The sequence below is a fragment of the Macrotis lagotis genome, chromosome X, assembly GCF_037893015.1.
Source record: "Macrotis lagotis isolate mMagLag1 chromosome X, bilby.v1.9.chrom.fasta, whole genome shotgun sequence".
NCBI classification, from domain to species: Eukaryota; Metazoa; Chordata; class Mammalia; order Peramelemorphia; family Peramelidae; genus Macrotis; species Macrotis lagotis.
Genome location: NC_133666.1, coordinates 644,319,920 through 644,342,529, shown reverse-complemented (window position 1 = coordinate 644,342,529; position 22,610 = coordinate 644,319,920). Strand labels below are relative to the sequence as shown.

The 22,610-nt window shown below is 46.3% G+C and overlaps 2 protein-coding genes across 11 annotated transcripts in view; one reads left to right on the top strand and one right to left on the bottom strand.

Annotated features, from left to right (window-relative positions):
• The window catches only part of POLR2E (RNA polymerase II, I and III subunit E), a 34,168-nt gene extending 20,918 nt beyond the window's left edge, over positions 1-13,250 (top strand). For 6 of the 7 annotated variants that reach the window (XM_074204515.1, XM_074204517.1, XM_074204514.1 and 3 more), the window contains one exon: positions 1,143-1,403. The gene's annotated coding sequence lies outside the window, so the exon portion shown is untranslated. Of the gene's footprint in view, positions 1-1,142; positions 1,404-12,917 lie in introns of those variants that run through there. The other variant, XM_074204518.1, reaches the window with a different exon arrangement.
• Positions 239-22,610, bottom strand: part of ARHGAP45 (Rho GTPase activating protein 45) — an 80,231-nt gene continuing 57,859 nt past the window's right edge. For 2 of the 4 annotated variants that reach the window (XM_074204513.1, XM_074204512.1), the window contains exons 8-23: positions 22,080-22,144; positions 21,806-21,916; positions 21,459-21,539; positions 20,773-20,976; positions 20,214-20,351; positions 19,596-19,786; positions 18,244-18,371; positions 18,001-18,087; positions 17,698-17,793; positions 16,658-16,824; positions 16,285-16,473; positions 14,339-14,476; positions 12,935-13,161; positions 10,617-10,839; positions 7,670-7,766; positions 239-5,163 (exon numbers count right to left, since the gene is read on the bottom strand). In XM_074204513.1, coding sequence (XP_074060614.1) covers positions 4,763-5,163; positions 7,670-7,766; positions 10,617-10,839; positions 12,935-13,161; positions 14,339-14,476; positions 16,285-16,473; positions 16,658-16,824; positions 17,698-17,793; positions 18,001-18,087; positions 18,244-18,371; positions 19,596-19,786; positions 20,214-20,351; positions 20,773-20,976; positions 21,459-21,539; positions 21,806-21,916; positions 22,080-22,144 — 2,543 coding nt within the window. In that variant the 3' untranslated portion in view covers positions 239-4,762. The remainder of the gene's footprint in view (positions 5,164-7,669; positions 7,767-10,616; positions 10,840-12,934; positions 13,162-14,338; positions 14,477-16,284; positions 16,474-16,657; positions 16,825-17,697; positions 17,794-18,000; positions 18,088-18,243; positions 18,372-19,595; positions 19,787-20,213; positions 20,352-20,772; positions 20,977-21,458; positions 21,540-21,805; positions 21,917-22,079; positions 22,145-22,610) is intronic. The other 2 variants (XM_074204510.1, XM_074204511.1) reach the window with 2 other exon arrangements.

The following is a 22,610-nucleotide window of genomic DNA, read 5'->3' as shown; positions in this document are numbered from 1 at the left end:
GTATCTCAAAAATACAGAAAGCCTAACTCCTTTTGCATATGCTTCCTCCACTGATATATATCATTAATACAGTAGATAAAGGAATAAAATTAGCTGAGTTTACATCTTAGCTCTGCTATGTACTGGGTTATTAGACAAATCATCTAACATCCTGACCTTCCTCTTCTCATCTTCTTTTGTGCAACCCCCCCCCCCTTGTTCTTTCCCCCCTTTCAGCTCTCTTTCCTGGGCTTATCCTGTCTTGCCCTCTCCTGCCCACACACTTCAGTCAGCTATTTCAGAAGGTACTGTAGCCAGCACTGGACAGCAACTCTTGGGGCCCTCCCCCAGACCTAAAGCTTTTCCTGGCACAGTCTCTGAGGCTCATGTCCATTCTGTGAGGAATTGGAGGAAGATTTTACCAGAAGGGAATCATAAATCTCACTAATTAAGTTTGGCCTGATGGGTTGCTGGGAGACAAATCCCTTTTAAGCCCAGCCTAAGCCACCTGTGGCCTATTTTGAAATGTCCCAGCTGTAGCATTTTCCTTGGTGTATAGCAGGCAAACAAAAGCACAGTCTCTTGTCTTGGACCTTGATGGTAAAAGGATGCTGGATTTGGGGTAGAGTGAGACCTGTATGGCCATTCAGGATTCCATCCGTCTCTGTTCTCTGATTCTCCTCTTTGGTCTTTTTGCCTCAAGGTCTGTCCTGCCAAAGTACTTAACTTCAAGCACATTCTCTAACTCCTCCAGTAACCTTTGGGATCAGATAAACTGGGGTTTTTGTTTGTGTTTTGTCATTTTCAAGCCCTGTAATTCTCAGCCTGGTCCTTAGGATGCACTGTTTCCTTTCCTAAGAAGGCCAGACTGGCCTTCTTGTTTGGCATACACAAAGCTCTAGCTCCCTTGCCTGAACACTCTCTTTCTAAAATCTTAGCTTCTGAAAATATTGTCTCCTTCATGAAGTCTGCTAATTTCCTCAGTTACCAGTGCCACCTTTTCTTAATTTTATATATATTTGTGTGTTGTCTACCCATCTGGAATATTAGCTTGAGGGCGGGGACATTAGTACCTTTATATCTACTACTTGGCATACTGCTGGCACATGGAGGAATAGATTAAATGCTTAGTGATTGATTTTCCATTATTCCACATTACTCAGCATCCCTGGAGGTCTGTTCACCTGACTTCTGTATCGTCCTGCAAGGCAGATTGACCTGAGAGAAGGGCTGACTTCTATGCCACCTATTTGTATCTACTTGTGGATTGTTGTGTGTGCTGCTTAACCCAAGGAAGAAAGCATGAGTTTTTCCCTCTCATTGGTTCAACAGGACTGAAATTGAAGACAGAGAATTGGCCTTGGATTTTTTTGGCCAGGAATGGTGAGGAGCATAATAGGTCACAAAATAAAACATAAATCATGGATCTTGTGTCTTGATCTCTAAGCCACCATTTGCAGAGCTGTCAAATAATCTAATATACAGGTCTGATCTTGCTATCTTTCCTGCCTAAAGTCATTGGCAATTCTTGGATATCTCTAGGATAAATGGCAATCAACTCATTTTTGACCTTTCATGTCATTTCTTTTTGTGCAATGACTAATGTTTATTCTGCACTGAAAGAATGCCTTTTAGAGTTTTTATGTAAGATCTGGAACATCCTTGTCATCCTTTTCTGTGGAGGGGGGATGAGAGGGTGCATTTCTTCCATGAAGTTTATCCATGGTAAAAAGAGTAATGTAATATGTGCACCAGCTCTGGCAGAACATGAGTTCAATCCAGCCTTAGTCACTTGATATTTACTAGCTGTATGACCTTGTACAAGTCACTTAACCCCATTTTTCCACAAAAGCAAAAAAATGCGTTATATGGAAACAGTGCTGGACTTGGAATGAGAAGAGTGAAATCTCACTAAGCCTTTAGTATCTTTTCTTTGTTAAATGGCAGTACCTATCAAAGGGTTTTTGTGATAATGAAATGGATATAAAAAGTACTTTGCAAACCTTAAAAGAACTGTGCAAACATTTTTTTTTCCTTTGAAAGTTCCCACCCTCTTTTCCTAGTACTTTGTATTTTACTTGTTAATGTGTGTCATATCCCCCCACTTTAGACAAAGTTCCTGGAGGATAGGAAGTCTCATTCATCTTTGTATCCCCAAGTGCCTAGTACAGTGCTTTGTCTGTGACATGCATTTAATAAACAGTTTAATTGAAATGTGTGGTTGGTATTGCTTTGGGAAGGAAACAAGATCTGCTTTTCAGGTTGTTAAATTAGTATCAACGAATCAGGAAGGTGAGAGTTGAGGGTAAATTCTTAAAAACTTTCTGAGATGAACTGTTTTGAGATTCCAAAGGGCACAAAAGAGGGTGATAGCTATTTCCAACAAGTGGCCTAGCTGAGAATGGCAAGCAGTGCTGGTGCTTGGGGATGCTTGGGGATGCTTATCACTGAACTTGCTCTTAGGGCCTCTAAAATGACTCTGGCCCTTTTGTACTTGAGTAAGGTAGAAAAATCTGTTTTTGAGGCTCTAAGCATAAGATCCACCAGCATACAGCTTTTGAAATAAGGGAGAGGCAGGTCTGGCAGAGAGGGAAGACACCACTGTTGTCTCCTTAGGTCTCTAGTAGAATGTGAGACAGCAGCTTTGAGAAGCCTTTGGAACATTCTGCTTTCTTTCAGAGGACAACTAGAATTAGATGGACTTACCAGATTTAACTTTTGATAAGGAAAAATAAGTCTGCCCTCTTGTGGCCCTGACAGAGTAAACTGGTTCCTAGGAGGGTAAAGGCCTAGTCTACCCTGATGACCCCCATACATAGCTGGTGGTCTTAAACCCTTTAAAGATGCTTCTCTGTGGGGCAGCTAGGTGGTGCAGTGGATGGAGCATTGTCCCTGAAGTCAGGAGGACCTGAGTTCAAATTCGACCTCAGACACTTAATTGCCTAGCTGTGTGACCTTTGGCAAATCACTCCATTGCCTAAAACAAAATTTTTTAAAAGGTGGTCATCTACTCCAAGATGGAGGATGGATCTTTTGCTCTTGTGCTTCTCCTCTCCTTTGGAGTCCAGGGCTTGAGTGCTGGCATAAGCCCATGAATCTGAAATCTTAGATCTTTGGTGTAGCTCAGAGCTGGTGATTTCCCACTACTCCTGTCTTAAAATCAGAGTGAAATTCTCTTCCTTTGAGGAGAGGTTGGCGACAACAAGAAGTTACTCTCCCAGAGGAGAAAATGAGCTCCAAATTTTATTTTAAGCAAAGGTATTAATATTTTTAAATGTGCATTTTGGCCCCCAGCAAGATGAATGAAACATTTCTCCAGACCATGAATGTTGTGTTTCCATGAACCACCAGATGGAGGGCATCTATAGCAATGAACATGTCCTGCCCACAGCTGCCTAAGACCAAGCTTTCCTTTTTTCTGTGCACTTCTGCCAAGCAGGAAGAAAGCTTCCTATCCCCCTGCTAAGGGGTGAAGTCAGACCTAGCTGCGCTCTGCTCAACAGAGCCCAGGGAAAAGGCCCAAGGTCAAGACTGGGGCGCCATTCTCACCTCTTGGGTCAGTGGAGAGGAATCTAGCCCTATGCCTCAGGGCTGCTGGGAGAAAAGCTTTTTGTAAGCCTTAAAGCAGTGTTTATGTGTCTGTGTACATACATGTGTTATAATTTCCAGCACAAATGAGACCCTGGCTTCGGCAGCTATGTAAGGATGGCATATGAACCACTGGGGATAAGGGTCAGCTTCAAGGTGTTGAGAGCCTGCCGGCATTCTCATGACATTTGCCACTGCTGCCGTGTGGAAATGCTCTAAAGTATCTTGGGCTAGACTTCTTTGGGGGAGGTCACAGCAAAACTACTCCTGGCTCAGGACACTCGCTTAACACTTCATAGTATGTACTAGACCAGTCCAGAACTGGAAAGGGATTTTTCCAGTCTGCAAAACCAGTCTTGCTAGGCAGTAACTCTAGTTATGACCACCCCACTAGAAGTATCTTTGGTGTAGAGATTAAAGGCTAGGTCTGAATTAGAGGAGAAATGGATTTTGGTTTAATTTCTACATATGAAGGATCAGATTTGCAGAATTCAAAATCTCCATATAATTTGCAATAATTAAAAGTGATTGTTCTCCCACCCAGGCTAATGCTATACCAGAGCTGTAGCCCAGAAGTCTGGTCCTTTTTTTCAGTCACCCTAGGCCCACCGGGGGCCTGGCAAGAGGTTATGAGACCAACCCCTGTTAAAAGAGAAGGAACCTGCCTACTCATGCCTGTTCTAATTACACTAAGGGCAAGGCATCTGGGCCTCTGGGGGCACTGTATCCAAGATGGCTCACTGTCACACCACTTCTGTTTTTTTCCCCTGAAGGCTCCCTTGCCTCCCTACACCATAAAAATAAAAAATAAGAATATTTTTAAAAAATTCATATGCAAAAAATAACCCGTTTTAAAACTGAGTTCTGACCCTCTGAACTAGCAGGCCAGATAACAGTAATCAGGAATCCCAGGATGGAAATATTTCAAGATCCATGGAGAAAAAAGATTAAATTCATTGGAATTCCCAAAGTGACGAACAGGGAAAAGGTGACAAGGTAGGATGACCTGAGCTGTGGCAGATATATCTAGTCTATATTCAGACAAAATTGTCTTTGTGGAGAACATCTGAAGCAGCCCTACTTCCAGCTAGAACCAACTGTGGAGTTCCTCATGCCAGTTTTTTTGGTCTCACATGGATCTAATACTTCCCCAAATTCTGTTGCAGAGATCAAATGCTCTACTAACAGCTTAAGTTCAAACAAACTCTGGCCTCCTTTCCCTGTGAGTGCCCATGGTGATCTTCCCACCACGTAGCCGGACTGCAGGAAGTTGCCAGCCACCTGCCCGTGCCTCCTGGGCAGAGTTAAGCCCTGCCTGGAGGATGTTATTGGACTGATTGGTGTTGTAAGATGATAGCTGCAAGACCTCTCTGCTTGGGTCCTGATCTTCATCCCCATCACTCTGCTCCCCTCTGACTAGGTCCAGGTATTCCACACTTTCACTATGACTCTGGGACCCTTCCTCGGTGCTAGTCTCACTTTCTTGCTTCATCAAGAGGCTGAGTCGTTGGTGCAGGGAGCTGGCACCATCAGAGGCCTGCAAGTCTGAGTTGTCTTCCAGTTCCGAGTCTGAGTCATTGGAACGATTAATGGATTCTGGGGAAAACCAAAAGAAACAACAACTTTATATGTAGTCATTCAATACACATTTTATTAAAATACTATGTATATAGCAAATCACATGCTAGAGCTGTGGAAGACAACCAAAAAACTAGTTCCTTTCCTTAAAGAGCTTGCCTTCTTTTAGGGGATATAACTTAGACATTTAAGTAGATAAACATCACTTCAGAAGAAAACACTAATAACATCACCTCTTCTTGGGCCTCAGTTTCCTCATCTGTAAAATAAGTGGTTTGGACTACTTGGCTTCTGAGCTCCCTTGGACTTCAAGAAAGAATTCTAACTGGATGACAAAGGAACTCAGACCACAGGAGTGCAAGATGCCAGCAAAGAAGAACAGGCCAATTGGATTCGTTTGGTTTTATAAAGGAAATTGATATGAAATGTCTCAAAAGATAGGTGGGAGCCAGTTTGTGGAGGACTTTAAATGCCAAAGTCAGTTTTTACTTTATCCTAGAAGTGACAGAACCACTGAAGCTTTTTCATAAAGCAAGAAAGAGACATGGTTAGAACCATGCCTCAGAAACTCAATTACTTTGGCCATTGGATGGTGGATGGATTGGAGTGAGGGGAACTGGAAGAAGGGACATGAAAAAAAGGCTACTGCAGCCACCCTGGCAAGAATGAGGACCTGAGGAAGGGAACAGGTATGTGAGTCAAGAGAGGCACAGATTCGATAAGAATTAAGAAATGTCTATGGGGGGGTGAAGTTATGAAGGTTGTGACCTGAGTGACTGGGAGGATGGTGGCACCTTCAAATAAAATAGGGATATTTTGGAGGAGGGATTGGTTAAGGAAATAAGAGAAATGAGTCTCATTTTAGATAGTTTGGGTTTGGAAAGTCTATGGAACTATCCAACAAGCAATTGGTGCTGTGGACCTGGAGTTTAGAACCCTAATGAGGGTTAACCTTGAGATAAAAGCCTTGAAAGTTCTCTGGGCAGGGGCGTCTAGGTGGCATAGTGGATAAAGCACCAGCCTTGGAGTCAGGAGAACCTGGGTTCAAATCTGGTCTCAGACACTTAATAATTACCTAGCTGTGTGGCCTTGGGCAAGTCACTTAACCCAATTTGCCTTACAAAAAAAAACCTAAAAAAAAGTTCTCTGGGCAGAGATGCTAACTGAACTCAGGGCAACTGATGAAAATCCCTAAGGGAGAGAAACTAGAGAAGAGGATGGGAGTGGGGGGAAGGAGAGACGCCTCCAATCAGGGGGCAAGGATGAATGTTGATTCAGCAAAGCAGACCAAGAAAGAACAGCGGACAGGAATGAGAAGTAAAGGGAAGGGAAAGCAGGAGGAAGAGGAGGGAGTGGTCCACAGCATCCCAGGCTTGAGAGGTCAAGTAAAATAAAAATGGATTAGAGATCATTAGTAACCCAGGAAAGAGCAGTTGTGTATAAGTGGTGGGAGAGGAAACCAAATTACAAGGGGTTAAGAAGTCAGCCAACATGCATTAATGAAAAAGAATAACAGCAGTTACGTCAAAAGGTTTGCAAAGTGCTTTACATTCATCATTCTTACTGGAGCCTCACCACAGCCCTGGGAGGTAGATACTATTGTTTATCACCCCCATTTTACAGATGAGGAAACTGAGGCAGAAAGGCTGAGTCACTTGCTGAAGGTCACACAGGTAGTATCTGAAACCGGATTTGAACTTGCCTCTTCCTGACTGGAGAGCAGGGCCCTGCATCACCAAGCTGCCTAAAGATGACTTAGTTACCTGATAGGACAGACCTCATGCAATGTTCTAGGAATACAGAGAGAGGCCTCCTTCCCCACTGCCTACAAATGTGCTCATCCTGCCTCTCCTTTTCTCACTCCTCATCCTCTACAACTGGGCTTTTGACTTTATTGTAGCAAAACTGCTCTCTCCAAAGTTGTCAAGGATGTCCTAACTGCCAAATGTAATGAATGACCTTTCCGCAGTCCTCATCTCTCTTGATCTCTGCAACCTTTGAACTGATCGATTCTCCTTTTCTCCTGGAGTCTGTCTTCTCTAAGTTTTTGGAATAGTAAGTACCCTCTACTCATTCTTTGGCTCCTCAATCCCCTTTGCTGGATCTTCACCTTTTCTGTACTGAAAGCTGTCTTGGGCCCTCTCCTTTCCCTTTCTATACTCTTTTACTAGATGATCTCATCAACTTTCACCAGATCTAGAGATCCAACCAGACTCCCTCTTGACCTCCAGTCCCACATCACCAAAGGAATTCTGAACATCTTAAACTAGACATCCCATAGACACCTTAAAACTAACTGTGTCCAGATCAGAACTCATTATCTCTTTCCACAAATCCTCCTTCCCTCTACCAAACATCACCATTACCAGCAGGAATACCACAATCCAGTCACCCAGGCCTGCAACCTCAGTGTCCACCCTTCATCCCTCTCTCACACACCACAAATCCAATTTCATCCACTGTCCTCTGACCACCTCCAAGACCCTTCTCACCAAGGCTGACCATACATAATGATCTAACTCACCTCCATATGCATCTGTTTGGAAATCCAGGTCAGTTCCATCTCCACTCACCTCCAGGAAAGGAATCTCACCCCTAGGATGCTGAGAAGATGGTTCGTCCTAGAGAGAAGTTGGTAGTAGTGAGGAGAGCATCACAGTCTCTATAGCTAAGACCAAGTTATACTCCAGAGAAATTTGGGTGGGGTTTTGGGCCCACTGATTGGTATAGGAAACTCCAACCAACAAAGTAGATTGACAACTCCTTTTCTTCAATTTTCAGACCTAGATGGTCTGAAAGATTAAATGACTTGCTTAGGACCACGATCAATCAATCAATATTAATTATGCACCATATTAAGCCTTAGGTTCCCCCCCCCCCCCGCAACAAAACTAATACCTGTCAAAAGCAGGACTTAAACCCAGGTCTCCCTGTCTCAGTTTATTATATACCACATTCTCCCACCCTGAAAATGGAGGAAAAAAACACTCCCCCCCACACCTCAGAGCTCCCCGAAGGGTTGAGACTGAAAATTCAAGTTCCATTCAGAAATTAGAGATAGATTAACATCTCACACCATTTACCAAGATAAGGTCAAAATGGGTACATGATTGAGACATAAAGGGTAGTACCATAAGCCAATAAGGGAGCAGGGAAATTTCCCTCAGATTTTTGGATAAGGGAAGAATGTAAGACCAAATAAGATAGCATCATGAGATGCAAAATGGATAAAATTAAATTTAAAATGTTTTGCAAAAAAATATAGAAAACTAAGTGAAATTTATAAAAATATGAGGCATTCCAAATGGTCAAAGGATATGAAGGCACTTTTCAGATTAAGAAACCAAAACTTTCCATAGTCTTTTTAAAAATGTTCTAAATCATTATTGATTAGAGAAATGCAAATTAAAACAACTCTGAGGTACTACCTCATATCTATCTGATTATAAGCTAATCTGAAAGAAAAAGAAAATGATCAATATTGGAGGGGATAGTTGGTAGAATTTTAATCCAACTCAACCATTCTGGAGAACAATTTGGAATTATGCCCAAAGGGCTATAAAAATGTGCATATCTCTTAACCCAGCAATACCACTATTAAGTCTCTATCACAAAGAATGGGGGAAAAAAGGATCTATATACACAAAAATGTTTATAACAGCTATTTTTATGGTGGCAAAGAATTGAATGTAGGCTGAAAGACTTTTTAGTTTGACATTTCTATGGAAATCTTTTAGAAGATTGCATAAGAACAAACTGTATCATATTACCATCTCAGGAAGGAAGGAGAGAATTTAGAACTCAAATTTATTAAAAAAATGAATGTTCTGGATTAAATTTAGAAATCCAGTTCACTTGTTAATCACTAATATCTATTTTAACGTCAAAGACATTTGTGACTCTTGAAGAATGTCTGCTTTGTTATTCAAAGACTTCTGATCTCCTATCTCTAATCTCACAAGCAGACTCTAGCAATGAACATTTCTTAGTCACAGGAGGGAAGGAGGGAGCTGGTGCTAGCCCTTCATTTTCAATTTTTCACCAATCATAATTTCTTCCCTGCCTCTGAAGTCCCATTATTTACAGGATGAACCTGAAACCTCTAAAGAGTAGCCATTCCTTACCTTAAGGCCTTAGCTTTGCTGGGGAAGCCAAGATCCTATTTCTTAGTAAATTCACTTTACTAATAAATTGATCGTGCTCAGAACTCTGCCTCTTGAGGCTATTTAGTTGTTTTTAGTCATGTCTGACTCTTCGTGACTCTATTTGGGGTTTTCTTGGGAAAGATAATGGAGATATTTGCCATTTCCTTGTCCAGTTCATTTTCCAGAATGGAAAAACTTGGGCAAATAGGGTTAAGTGACTTGCTCAGTGTCACACAGCTATTAAGTGTCTGAGGCAGCCAGGTGGCACAATGGATAGAGCACTGGCCTTGTAGTCGGGAGGACAGGAGTTTGAATCCAGCCTCAGACAACTGACACTAACTAACTGTGTGACCTTGGGCGAGTCACTTAATCCTGACTGCCTCGCATCCAAGACCACCTCCAGTCCTCCTGATTCATATCTGGCCACTGGACTCAGATGGCTCCAGAGGAGAAAGTGAGGCTGGAAGAGAAAAACTGAAGCTCAAGAGAAAGGGACAAAGGAAACAAGTATTAAGTGGCTTCTACATGCCAGTACTTTATAAATATTATTTCATTTGATCCTGAGAGATGGTGCTATTATTCTCATCCCCATTTTACTGTTTTGAAAACTGAGGCAGACAGATTAAGTAACTCATCCAGGGTCACCCAGCTACTAAGTGTGGGTGTTCAAGCAGGGCATGTGAGGGTTATGATCTCCAAACTGGCACATTCTGAGGAGAAGGTGGGGCTGGCAGAAGTTGGGAAAAAGGAAAGCTCTCCATTCACACCCCAGGCTGTCCGCTCCAACTCAGTCACTGCTCTGTCGTTCTGGGAAGGTTTATGAGGACCTGGCTTACAGAGAACGACAAGATGACCTCTCCAGGTCCTTCCATCCTGAAGAGTGGATGAGACAACATGGGAAGTACTGAACTGAGAATAAGGGGCCCTGAATTCAAATTCAGCCAGCTATCTGATCATGGGCAAATCACTTAACTCTCCCCAGAAAGTGTTTTCAGTGTCTTCATCTTTAAAATGGAACTACTAATAATTTACCTCACAGAGTTATTGTGAGGAAAGCAAGTTATAAGGTTGAAACTGCTTCTGAAAAGGAGATTTCCCTTCATTAAAGTCATGATTCAGAATATGGATTAATATTGATCCATAACAGCAATAAAGATAATCCCGACTCTCAAGCACAAGAATAGCCAGTGTATATGTAATCTGTTCTACAGGCAAAAAGCATCCCGGGATCCCGTGGGACTTTGCCATAGGAAAGCTTCTGGCCTTCCTCCTACCCATGGAGGCAGAAAGGTTCCTATGACCATGGAGTTCCCTCAGTATCCCTACCTCATTGCTGGGGCTCTCTTCCTGCACCTCCCCAACTGGGATCTCAAAGATGACATTGTAGTAAGTGATGAGGGTCTCCACAATGCGGGCCTGATGCGGGTAGTCTACCAGCGAGGAGAGAGACACGGTGGCCTCAGTGGGCCGGGGGCGTAGGAGCGTGGGCCCAAAGACAATGCCCAGGTTGCCAGGTGTCATCTTGTTTTCCTGCTCCACCTCCACAATCCTGTCCCAAGGAGAGAAGATAATGTGTTAATAAGAGTGATGTATGTAACCCTCTTTGCCGACAGTACGATAGTAATAGAAGCCTGCTTCTGTTCAACTGTAAAACTAGGGGAAACAATGAACACTTTCAGCAAAGTTATAGGATATACAATAAGCCCTCATAAATCATTAGCATTTCTACAAATTACTAAAGTCTAGCAACAAAAGATAGAAAATTCCACTTAAAATAACTGCAGATAATATAAAATACTTGGGAATCTACCTGCTAAGACAAACTAGGAATTACATGAACAATTACAAAACACTTTTCACAGAAATAAAGGCATTGTCTTTGTTATATTTTTGTTATATTTGTTATGTTAGCCAGTCTGATAGGTGGATAAAGGAAGAATTTAGGACCAAATAAGAGACAGCAATATGAGGTGTAAATAAAATTATAATTTTGATTACATTAAAAAGGCTTTGCACAAACAAAACCAATGTAATTGAGATTAAAGGAAAGCAGAAAATTGGTGATGGGGTGGGGAAAAGAGGAATTATTACACTAAGTATATAATATAATACAATACAATATAATATATACAAAAAAAGGAAAATAATAGATCCATTCATTGAGAGCAATTAGGTACTATATGCCCAAAGAACTATAAAACTGTGCATAAACTTTGACCTTTGAAGAAAAATATTATTAGGTCTGTATTGCAAAAGGGATAAAAAACAAGAAGGAAAAGTATCTATAGTACACAAATATTTATAGCAGTTCTTTTCATGCTGGAAAAGAATTGGAAATTGAGGGGCTAGTCATCAGTTGGGGAATAGCTGAACAAATTGTGGTATATGTATGTGATGGAACACTATTGTATTTTAAGAAGTAATGTGCAGAATGCTTCCAGGAAAACCTAGAAAGACTCAGAGCAATACTGTAGGATGATAAACTGTGAATGACTTAACTATTCTTTTTTTCTCCAATTATATGTAAAGATAAGTTTTCAACATTCATGTTTTGTAAGATTTTTGAGTTCTACATTTTCCTACCTCTCTCACTTCCCTGCCCTCTCCCCAGTACATCAAGTAATCTGATAGAGGTTAAACAGTGCAATCATGTTTAACGTATTTCCATATTATGATTTGGCTATTCTTACCAATACAATGATCCAAGACAATTCTGAAGGGTTCATAATAATCTATATCAAAGTATTTCCATCTCAATGAGTTAGAAAGGTGGTGGTGGGGAGAAGAGAGAGAGAATTTGGAACTCAAAAACTTTTTCGAATCATCCTGTTGCATGTGTTTTAGCAATGTTGCCTTTTCTGCACCATCCCCTGGGGATGGACTTTAGAGTCTGCCTCTAGCTTTCCCCTCCACCAGTTTAGATGACTTGTGCAACAAGCCTGCCCTAGAGATAGAGATCTTCCACTTCACAAAGGAGGAAAGTGGACACCTTTTGGAGGGGAGAGTTAACCCTCAGTCTTCCTGACTCATAAACCCACTATTTTCCACAAGCTGGAGATAAACTCATCTAACCCTCCATATTTACAGATGGGGAAACCGAGACCAAGGAGGATTCACAAATTTGCCCAAAGTCAGAGCTAATTAGTTCATTGTCAGAATAAGGATTCAAATCCAGAGCTGTTGGAGGACACTTTAGACAATAACATTGCAAAGACAAATGGGTTTAATAAAAGACTTAATGACCAACCCAATGATCAGAAATTTGTGCCAAAGGATTCCACAGGATTCCATGATGCACCATGCTTCCCACTTCCTGACAAGAGGTTAGTGGACTCAGGATATGGATTATTGGGACATGGTCAGTAAAGGAATTTGTTTGGCTTGACGATGCTTATTTAGCATAGACGGTTTATTTTTCTTTTTTTCATGGGGGGGGGTGGAAGTTGGTAGAAGAAAGTAAAAAAAGAGACTTCTGTCAATTGAAAAAAACATTCTCCTCACACACTCACAACTCAAGGGTCCCTGACTCCAAATCTAGGATGCACACGAGGAATGGTAGCTTTCCCTTCCTCACCGCCCCCCCCCCCCCAGCTGGAGCCCCTGCCTGATCTCCTCCCACTCTTCCAGGGCTGCTCCTCCCTCACCTCCGAAGATGCCGAATGAGGTACTGCAGTGTGGCTTTGTTCTCCGGGGGCAGCTCCTTCAACAGGTCCCGCAGTCGGCTTGTCATGGCTTCGATATCCTGCTCTTTGTCTCTGTCAGACTCGCTTCGGCCCCGACTCGCCTTGGCTTCTGCCTCAGCCTGCAGGCTCTCCTTGGCCAGCCCCATGAGTTCATGGTATAGGCGGAATGAAAGGATGGGCTCCGGCAACTGTTGGGGACCAGTGAGCATGAGGGACTGCAGGCCTGCCACAACTCCCACCAACCCCCATCCTCATTTCTCAAGTGCATTAAAGTTTCCAAAAAAACCAAGACTGTTATTGTCATTTTACAGATGTGGAAAGTGAGGCTCAGGATGATACTGCCACTTGCCTACGGTCACAGAGCTTCTGAGTTCCAGGACTGGGATCTTGAGGTCCCATGTGTCATCAGCATATTCAGTATTTCCACCTCCCCACCACCAGTTTTCAATAATTATGATTCCCTTAATTTGGAGTGGACTAAACCTTACAACTCAGTGATGAAGTCAGGAAAGGCTCATGATCCATAAGGCCATAAGAAAACTGAAGTTCATGTCTAACATCCAAAAGCAATGGAGATTTGAACCAGGCCTCCTAATTCTAACAGCAGGGTTTCCCCAGTATCCCAGAGGGCTTGCAAAGTTGGGGCTGCCCACACTGGGCTGCATCTCTGGTCCAAAGGCCCATCTCTCTGACCCACATCTCTCCCCATTGTCCTGAGAATCCCACTCTGAGTTTAGAGACCAATCCCCTCTTGGACATCAATCTACAAGGAAAAAAGTTCAGAAAATCCTTCTCTAAAAGCCTCGAAGAATCACAGACCCCCCCCCCCCAGTGTCAGAAGGGACTTCTGGGGGCCATTTCTTTTCAAAGTCCTCCAAGAGTGATGGGTTAGTGATCTTTTCCCCAAATAGAACTTCCCCACCTCCCATGCCTCCCACCATCAGCTTGAGAGAACCTGCCCCACCTGCAGACACTCTAGGAACAGGGGGCTTTTCATCTGCTCCCTCCTAAAAGGAAAGCCAATTGGGAGACCTGTTTGGGACATGGAATGGATGCTTTAATGGGGGTTCCCTTCTTCCTACCCCAGGTCCTGCTGAGCAGACAGATTACAAAATCTAAAACTGGATGACCCCTTGGGGGCCATCTAGTCCAACCTTCTTATTGTGGGCCCCCAAGAATGACCAGGACAAGGTCATCTGGTTTTGACATGACAGATGCCCATGTCTGAGGAAGGCCCAGGCAGTGCAGGGGTTAAGTCAGCCTGACCCCGCAGCCCCAGGGACATACAGAATTTGAGCCAATGCAGCCCACCTCTTACCCCAGGAGGTGCTCTGGCATGCCACCACCCTCTGGGCTTCGGCTCACCTGACGCAGGTAGAGTTTCAGGACATTGCTGATGTCATGAGGGGAGGCCTGGGACAGCTCCACCAGCTCTTTGCCATTCTCAAATGCTTGGCAGAGTTTCTCTACTCGTGTCTTGACTCCGTTGACTCGATAGATCCCCTGTGTGGGTCACAATAAAGGAGGTCAGAGCCGGAAAGCACATTGCCTGCTCTTCCCGGACTGGCAGAAGGAAGGCAGCAGCAAGGGTGGTGGGGGAAGCAGCACGCAGAGTCTGAAGACGTGGGCTTGAAACCCAGCTCTGGTCAAGCACGCACTCCCCTAAAGCCCTGCACAAGCCTCTTCCTAGCTCTCGTTTATAAAGCACCATCATCTCTATTGTCCCTTCTGGCTATGGGTGATGGGGGAGCTGATCCCAAGGCACCTCTGGCTACCACTTGCCCTGGACGCTACCAAGGCAAGCATCCCCCACTCCCACAAAACCCCAGTAGAGTTAGAATGCACCTGTACAGACGGGCTCCTCTACCAGTACAGATTGCAGCCCCTCCTGATTCCCGGAGGAAGAATGTGGTGGAGGCACATGATCATTGACAGCAGTAATAGAATTATTGCATGATTAGGTGACAAGATTACTGGCTTTTTATTACCTTTTTATATTTCCACAGTACTTCAAGGTTTTCAAAGTACTTTCTCCTCCATAAAAGTGAGTCACTTCCACTTTAGAGTTGATCACCCCTTAGAAAAGGCTCAGTCAGGATTAGAACCCATGACCTGAGCTGCCCCCTTTGCCCTTTCCAAGGACCTGAAGCCATCCACCCCCCAAGTTGGGTCTGCCACCTGGGCACCCACCAGGAGGAAGGCCCCAAGTTGGTCTCCTGACTGCTTTCCTCTTTTTTTTTTATTTTTACAAGGCAATGGGGTTAAGTGGCTTGCCCAAGGCCACACAGCGAGGTAATTATTAAGTGTCTGAGACCGGATTTGAACTCAGGTCCTCCTGACTCCAGGGCCTGGTGTTCTATTCACTGAACCACCTAGCTTCTCCTGCTCTCCTGACTCCTAATAAATGAAGGGTCTACCATGAGGTTGTCTGTGTGAACATCATTATCCCCATTTTACAGATGAAGGACCTGAGGCTAGCCCATTATCACATCAGTGAAATGTGATAAGTGCAAGTGATAAAGGGAGGATTCAAACCCATGACCCCTGAATACCAAGACCACCCTGACTGCAATGGAGATAGGCTAGAGTCAGGGAGACCTGAGTTCAAACCAACCCCAGGGGCGGCTAGGTGGCACAGTGGACAGAGCACCGGCCCTGGAGTCAGGAGTACCTGGGTTCAAATCCGGTCTCAGACAATAATTACCTAGCTGTGTGGCCATGGGCAAGCCACTTAACCCCATTGCCTTGCAACAAATGTCTTCAAAACCATCCCTAGACACTGAGTATGACCCTAGGCAAGTCTGCTCATCTCAGTCTCCTCAACTGTAAAATGGGATTAATATTTACACTTCCCAAAATTGTGAGAATCAAATGAAATATTTGTAGAAAGTATTTATTTAAAAAAAAAGTTAAATAGAAATTAGATAATGTTAAAAAAATAAAGTGCTTGGTACACAGCAGAAGTTTAATAAATGCTTGTGTGCTTCCCCTTAATAAACTCCCACTTATAAAGTGCGTTCTTTACAACATCCCCATGAAGAAGGAAGCACAAACATTATGAGACCCATTTTACAGGGGAAGAAACTCAGGTTCAAAGACCGCTTCAGTGACCTGCCTACAACCATGGCACTAATCAACAGAATTAGGATTCGAACTCTCACCTCCTGACTCCAAGGGCCAACCCAGCAGCCAGAGGGAATCCCCAAGCTGGCCTCAGCCCTTGGGGCACAGGGGCTAGTATGTCAATGGGGCAGATGCTGCCTCCCCCTCCTGAAGGGGAAGACCCCAGCCCCTGTACCCAAGGGCTTCACCTTGGTCTTGAGCGCACGCCTCTCAATTTCTGATAGGCATTTCTTGATGATGAAAGGGATGCCATCGCTGGTGCCCTGGGCTGCCTTCTGAAAGTCCTGGCCAAACAACTGGAGCTTTCCCTGGAGTTTCTTGTGGCCGCACTGGATGGCCAGAGTCTCCAGACATTTCTTGTGACACGCCAGGCAACACTGGGGAGGAAGGATGAAAGATGTTGCCGTGACCAGCGAGTCAGAGCCCTGCCACAATCCCGAGGAACAAGCTTCCTATTGGTGTGACCTTGGCACATCACCGGGGACGCAGATAGCTGACCCCCCCCCCCAAGACTGGAGCCTAGGGGGATGGGAAAGCCACCTCCATAAAGCCTCTCCCCACCTCCTCGCACTCGGCTCCCTGGAAGTAGACGTAGCTGTTGCATTCACGACATTTGGAAGGAGTCCGCAGCTTCCGAAGCCGATGCGTCTGGGCTGCCTTGGAGAGCCCCACGTTTCGGAAGGGACCGGTGGGCACTGGGATCTCGGGGGTAATGCCGTTGAGGTCTGCTGAGGGGGCAAAGGAGAGTCAGCACCTCACACCCTGCCTCTCTGGTTCTGTACTAAACAATGCAAGACCCTTAAGGGCATCCATGTGCGCCCCCAGATCCAGAGCTGGGTGCACAGGTAATACAGGCTTTAACTGAACCAAAAGCTGCTTTTGGGGCTAAGTGGTAGTCCTTTTCTGTGGCCTGCCTCTAGACCCTGACCACCCTGAACTGGCCACTCATGGTGGCTTGGGCAATATTCAGTCCTCCTTTAGAGTCACCCATCTCTGCCCAACCCCTGGCGGCATCAGTCCCCCTACTTCCCTTGAAATGTCCCTTTCTTTGATCCCCCCCACACTCTTATTCCCCAGCCTGTTGGTACCAACTAAAGCCCAAAAGATTCATAGACAGAGAAACTTCAAAAGAGTTATCTAACAGCCCACTTATAAAGCGATTGCCCTATAACATTACTGGCATGATTATGATCCCCACATATCAGATGAAGAAGCTGGCATGTGATCTGGCCAGGGTCCCTACAGCTTGGAATTCCCAAACCTATCTCCTGACCCCAAGTCTAGGGTTCGTGCACCGATGGTCACCTGGAATAGGATCGTCAACACCTCCGACACACCCCTTCAAGAAGCCCCCAGTGACATCTGCACAGTCAGGGGCTCCCAGCAGAGAGGGCAGTCACTGGAAGGGAGGTGTGGCTTGCCCATCTCCTCTGGCCATGCCCCTGATCATCTCCCCAGGCGTTCAGAATTAAGTGATGGAATCAAGTCCCTGTCCCACCACATACAGCTCATTTACCTGCCTCCTGCCCCACCCTCGGTATCCCCTCCCGTGGTTATCCCACCCCCTGTTCTTGGGGAAAGTAGGTAAAACCCCTACATACTCTGTTCAAATGGGGTTGAACTGCCCTCCTTTTCAGCTAATTCCTCATTGGATGACATGGTGCCACTGGATGAGGTCCGCTCAATGTTCCGGTCCCCTGATAAGAACCCCCCACACACACACACAATACATCATCCATGTGAACTGTCTCTAGAGACACCATCATGGATCCAGGATGCTAGCCCAGGGAAATGAGTGACATTTGACAGTCAACGTTGAGGGAATTCAAAGCAAATTATAAGACCCCATCCTGCCTCCCAACATCCTTTAAAGAGGGAAGAGTCCTCAGAAACGTTTCTGTTACCTGAACCAGCAGTGCTGGGGTCCAAGCTGCTATCGGAGTCTGTCATAGTGCTGGGCCATGACTTATGCACCTGGTGGCCCCGTCCACCTGGAAAGGAGCCACGTCCATAAGGGCTGTTATGGACCGACACCAAACCTCCCCTCTCCCAATCTGAAAGGATGTAACCATCTCTCTCTGACCCCCCAGAGGGATTCCCATCCATGATCTTGCTCCCACAGCCATGTCTGGGGGTCCCAAACTCACCTCGCCGATCCTTAGGCAGTGCCCCTCCATCAGAGCCTCCTCCTTCCCGTGGAGGTCCGGTTCCTTCTGTTCCACCACTCCCATCACCAGCGTTGAAGCTGGACTTGCGTGCCCGGACTAAGGGTGACCTAAACAGAGAGCGTAAGAAGAATAAAACTCAGACTGGGAGACAGTCAAGAGCAGAACTGACTCCAGAACGTGGAACCATGGGCTGAAAAAGACCTCAGGAGCTAGTCAGGGCTGGAAGGGGACAAGTCAATCATATTGGCTCAGTGGAGACGGTGTAACACATACAGCTAAAGACACACTCATATACAAATAGAATTATAATTTATATATAGAGATGACTATTTCAATATAACAGATTTTCAGTATAAACCTATATATAAATATATAATTTTTGCACTTAAAAATATTCATCTTCACCAGCCTGCCCAAAGGATCCAGAACCCTCACAAAAGGTTACGAAGCCTCCACCTATATAATAGATTCAAGGGGAGGGGAGAGGGATGGACGTGGGGATTCCAGATGCCTCCAAATTCACCAGCATGTTTATTAATGTTTGCTTAAAAAAAATCCAACCCAATGGCTTGGGAGCCCAATGTACTCTCCTGGGAGCCCTTCCCTTCTGCCAGAAGCCAGATGTTATTCTCACTGCCTGGCTGATTTGCCCTGCAGCCCCTGCTCTTCTGGAATGGCATTTAGGACCTGAGTGGGAATCCTACCTTACTTGTTGTGTAACCTAGGCTAATAAGTTACTTAAAAATTGTTCTCAGGGCAGTTAGGTGGCACAGTGGGTAGAGCACCGGCCCTGGTGTCAGGAGGACCTGGGTTCAAATTGGGCCTCACACAATAATTACCTAGCTGTGTGACTTTGGGTAACTCTTGATCCTATTGTCTTAAATAAAATTAAAAACAACAACCAAAAAACCTCTCTCAGCCTCATTTTTCTCATCTGTAAAAATGGAGAAAATAACAGCATCTACTTCTGAACAGTATGTAGATCAATTGAATATATAAAGTGCTTTGTGTCCTTAAAACACCATAGAAATGCTGGCTAACGAGCTATATTACGGAAGAGAAAGACTACCCGCAATGGATGGGTACATTGGTTATTGCCAGCTTCACACTAATACAAGTATGTTGGGAATGTTTTAGCAGCAGTCATTCCTTCTGCCCTTCTGCCCCAGGACAAACCTAGACGTCAGGAGCCCCATCCAGTGCAAGACCAGGGTTGCAAATTGAAAAGCTAGACATGTATTATCAGGAGGCCTGGATGCCCGGCTCCCCCTAACCACAGAGCCACCCAGACTGTGACTTGGGGTCTTGGGAGGAGACCGGGCCCCACCTACCGGGTGTTATGGGAGACGTAGGGCTCAAAGTCGTACTGAGTGTCTGGCTCGACGTCCCGCTGAAGCTGCCGCACGTGGGAGGCGTACTGCTGCCCCGGGTCATACAGCTTGCTGCTCTCACACATGGTCTGGAAGTAGACCGGCAACGGGGCCGTCTGCATGTGCATAGTCTGGTAGTAGGAGATGGTGGCCTGCGGATCCAGGGATGGGGAGAGGTGAGGAAGGTGGCCCAGGAGGCCCCGTCTCCGAGCCCACACCCAAAGGAGGGCCAGGAGACACAGGGACCAGGGAGCCAGAGAGAGAGGCAAGGGCAGGCCCACCCCCAGCCTCCAAGAGTCCAGTGCCCAGCTACTCAGGAAGCCCCCAGGGGCCAAGGCCTGTGGTGGGGCTGAGCTGGCGACACAAAGACCTCAGCAGAGGCAGCTCCTGTCCTCAGGAAGTTTCAATGGTAGGGATGCTTGGAGGGACCTCGAGATACAGACTCCAAAGAGACTTGGGGGAGGGAGAGAACACACACACACGCATGTGTACACTAATGGATCACCAAATAAATACTCCTAGAGTTTTTCCAAGGAGCCAAGGCCTCCCTTCTATCTCCCATCTTCTGGCAGGACTCACCGACTTGATAATTTGGTCACTCTGCTTTATGACCTCCTGGATCTGGCGCAAAGAGTTCACCTTCACATCCTCCAGCTCTTGCTTCTGCGTCTTGGCGTCGGCGATGCAGGTGCGATACGTGGCCATGGCCTCTTCTGCCTAGGTCGGTGTGGGGAGATGTGTGAACCGCTGCTTGCTGGGGACACCCACACATCCTACCGGGGACCCACAGGGGACAACGGCTACCTCACAAAGAAGCCCTCTACGGATCAACTAGGCATACCCATTCACTCTCCTAGCAAGAGACAAAGCCAAGGTCACCCCAGAAAGAATTGATGCCAACTCCCTCGTTTTACAGAGAAGGAAAGTTCCACCCCTTCCACCCTCCCACCCCTCAAGTCTTCTCTTCTTCAGGCTCAACACTCCCAGTTCCTCCAACTCTCTGAGGCCTGGCGGGGAAAGAGGGAAGTCTGCCTGGGGAAAGGGAAGGCCCTGGAGCATCCCAGGCCCCCTGCCCTTCCTCCTGCTCCTTTACCCCTCAGCCCCTACCCCCCAGCCCAGCCAGCTCTTTCCTCCTCACCTTGTTCTTGGCCTCTTCCTCCAGTCGCCTCTTCTTGTCCAGGGCCTTTGTGGCAGCGTTACTGGCCCCACCGCCTGCCCCGGCCCCACCGCCACCACCTTGCTCTTCCTCGGCCTTTACGGTCAGGTACTGGGCCTTCTCGTAGTCTTCGCAGCGCTGCATGTAGCTCTGCTTTGCCTTTCGAAGGTTGGTCTCTGCTTCTTGCTGAGGAGGGAGGGAAGAGCTGAAGGGGGAGGTGGTCAAACTCGGGCAGCAGTGAGCAGACCCTCCCCAGCCAGCCTCCCTCTAGTGCCTGCCAGAGGGCCAGGAGATGGTGGACTGCCCGGGCCTGAGCAAAAGTGGATGCCAGTCAAATTCAAGGCTCCCTAGAATCTCAGAAGAAGGAGAAGGAGCTTCCAAGGTATCCTGGTCCATCCTTGGCTGAACTCCTAACCTGTCTGGCTTTGCTGCACTGTGGGGGGGGGGGGGTGATGGAAGCACCAACTGGCAGGGAGGGGACCTGGCTGTGTCCCGGCTCTGCCTCTGATTCAGCGAGTCTCTTTGAACAAACCTCTCCCCTCTATGGACCTTATGATCCTCAACTGTTAGGAGAGGGACTCAACTAAGTGACCCCAAGGTCCCTCCAAGTCCTGACATCTCCTGGATCCCTCCCTGCCTAGACAAGGCCCACAGAGCTTCTTCCCTACCAGCTTCCTCTGGGCACGATGCCACTGCTCCTTGATCTCCTTCCTTCTCTTTTCATGCTCTAGACGCCGTAGAGTCAGGGGCTAAGAAGGAAGCAGATACGTTTCAGGGTGAAGGAGAAAGACACCTGGTGCCCCCAATAAGGACTCCACACCTGTATAATCAGTAGAGGATGGGGAGACTCCAGGGAGGTGGCATCTCTGGAGATAATTGTCCCCCTCCCCAGGCCACTACCATACTGGGCAGAACTGGCAGGGCTCAAAGCAAACGTTAAGTCAGGGATTCTTCTATCCAAGGCTTGAGTTGAGAGGGAGATGTGGGGTGGGAGAGGGCTTGGGCAGGCTCCCACCTGCATTAAGGTCTGGTTTTGCAGGGTAGCCACCACTTGTAGCATCCCATGACTAAACTCCATGTCCTGTTCCAGAGCCAGGGAATAGATGGACAGGAAAGGCATGTGGGGCTGCAGAAAGAAGAGACCCAGTCAAACCCACGAGGTCCCTTTCTCATCCTTCCCCTTTCATCTAGCCCAGGAAGCCCCATCCCATCTCCCTCCAGGCCTTCAGTTCCTTAGCAAAGGCCCCCACCCCCACCCTTTGCAGGGGTCAGCAGGAGCATCTGCCCACCTCCTGGGTGATTGTCTGCTTGCAGCTGTGCACAATCTTCTGCAGACCTTTGGCAAATTCCATCTCTGGGCAAAGGGAGAAAAGGAGGTAGGACCTGTCACTACCTGGCAGAGGACAGCACGGCCCCACCCCATGGTCCCAGGGCCATGGGAATCCCCATTCTCTGGGTTTCACTTCCAACGCCACTTGGAAAGCTCTTGGACGTTGCTTCACAGGATGTAGGATTCAGAGCTGGAAGGAATTCTAAGGATCAACTGGTCAAATTCCATCATTTTTTCAGGAGGAAACTGAGGCAGGAGAGGTTAGGTAAACTGGTCCAAGGTCAAAGCAGCAGAGGCTCCTACTCCAGATCTAGCCCTCTGTCCACTAGGTCCCTGTCAAATGACCGAGGCAAAGAGCAGCGTCGTCTTCTCAAAGTGTGAGCACAAGTCACTTTAGCATCCTGAGCCCTTACCTGGAATGTAGGGGCCCGGTCCTCCCTCCATCTCTTACATCCCACCCTTCTTTCAAGGGCATGTCTGACCTTCCTCT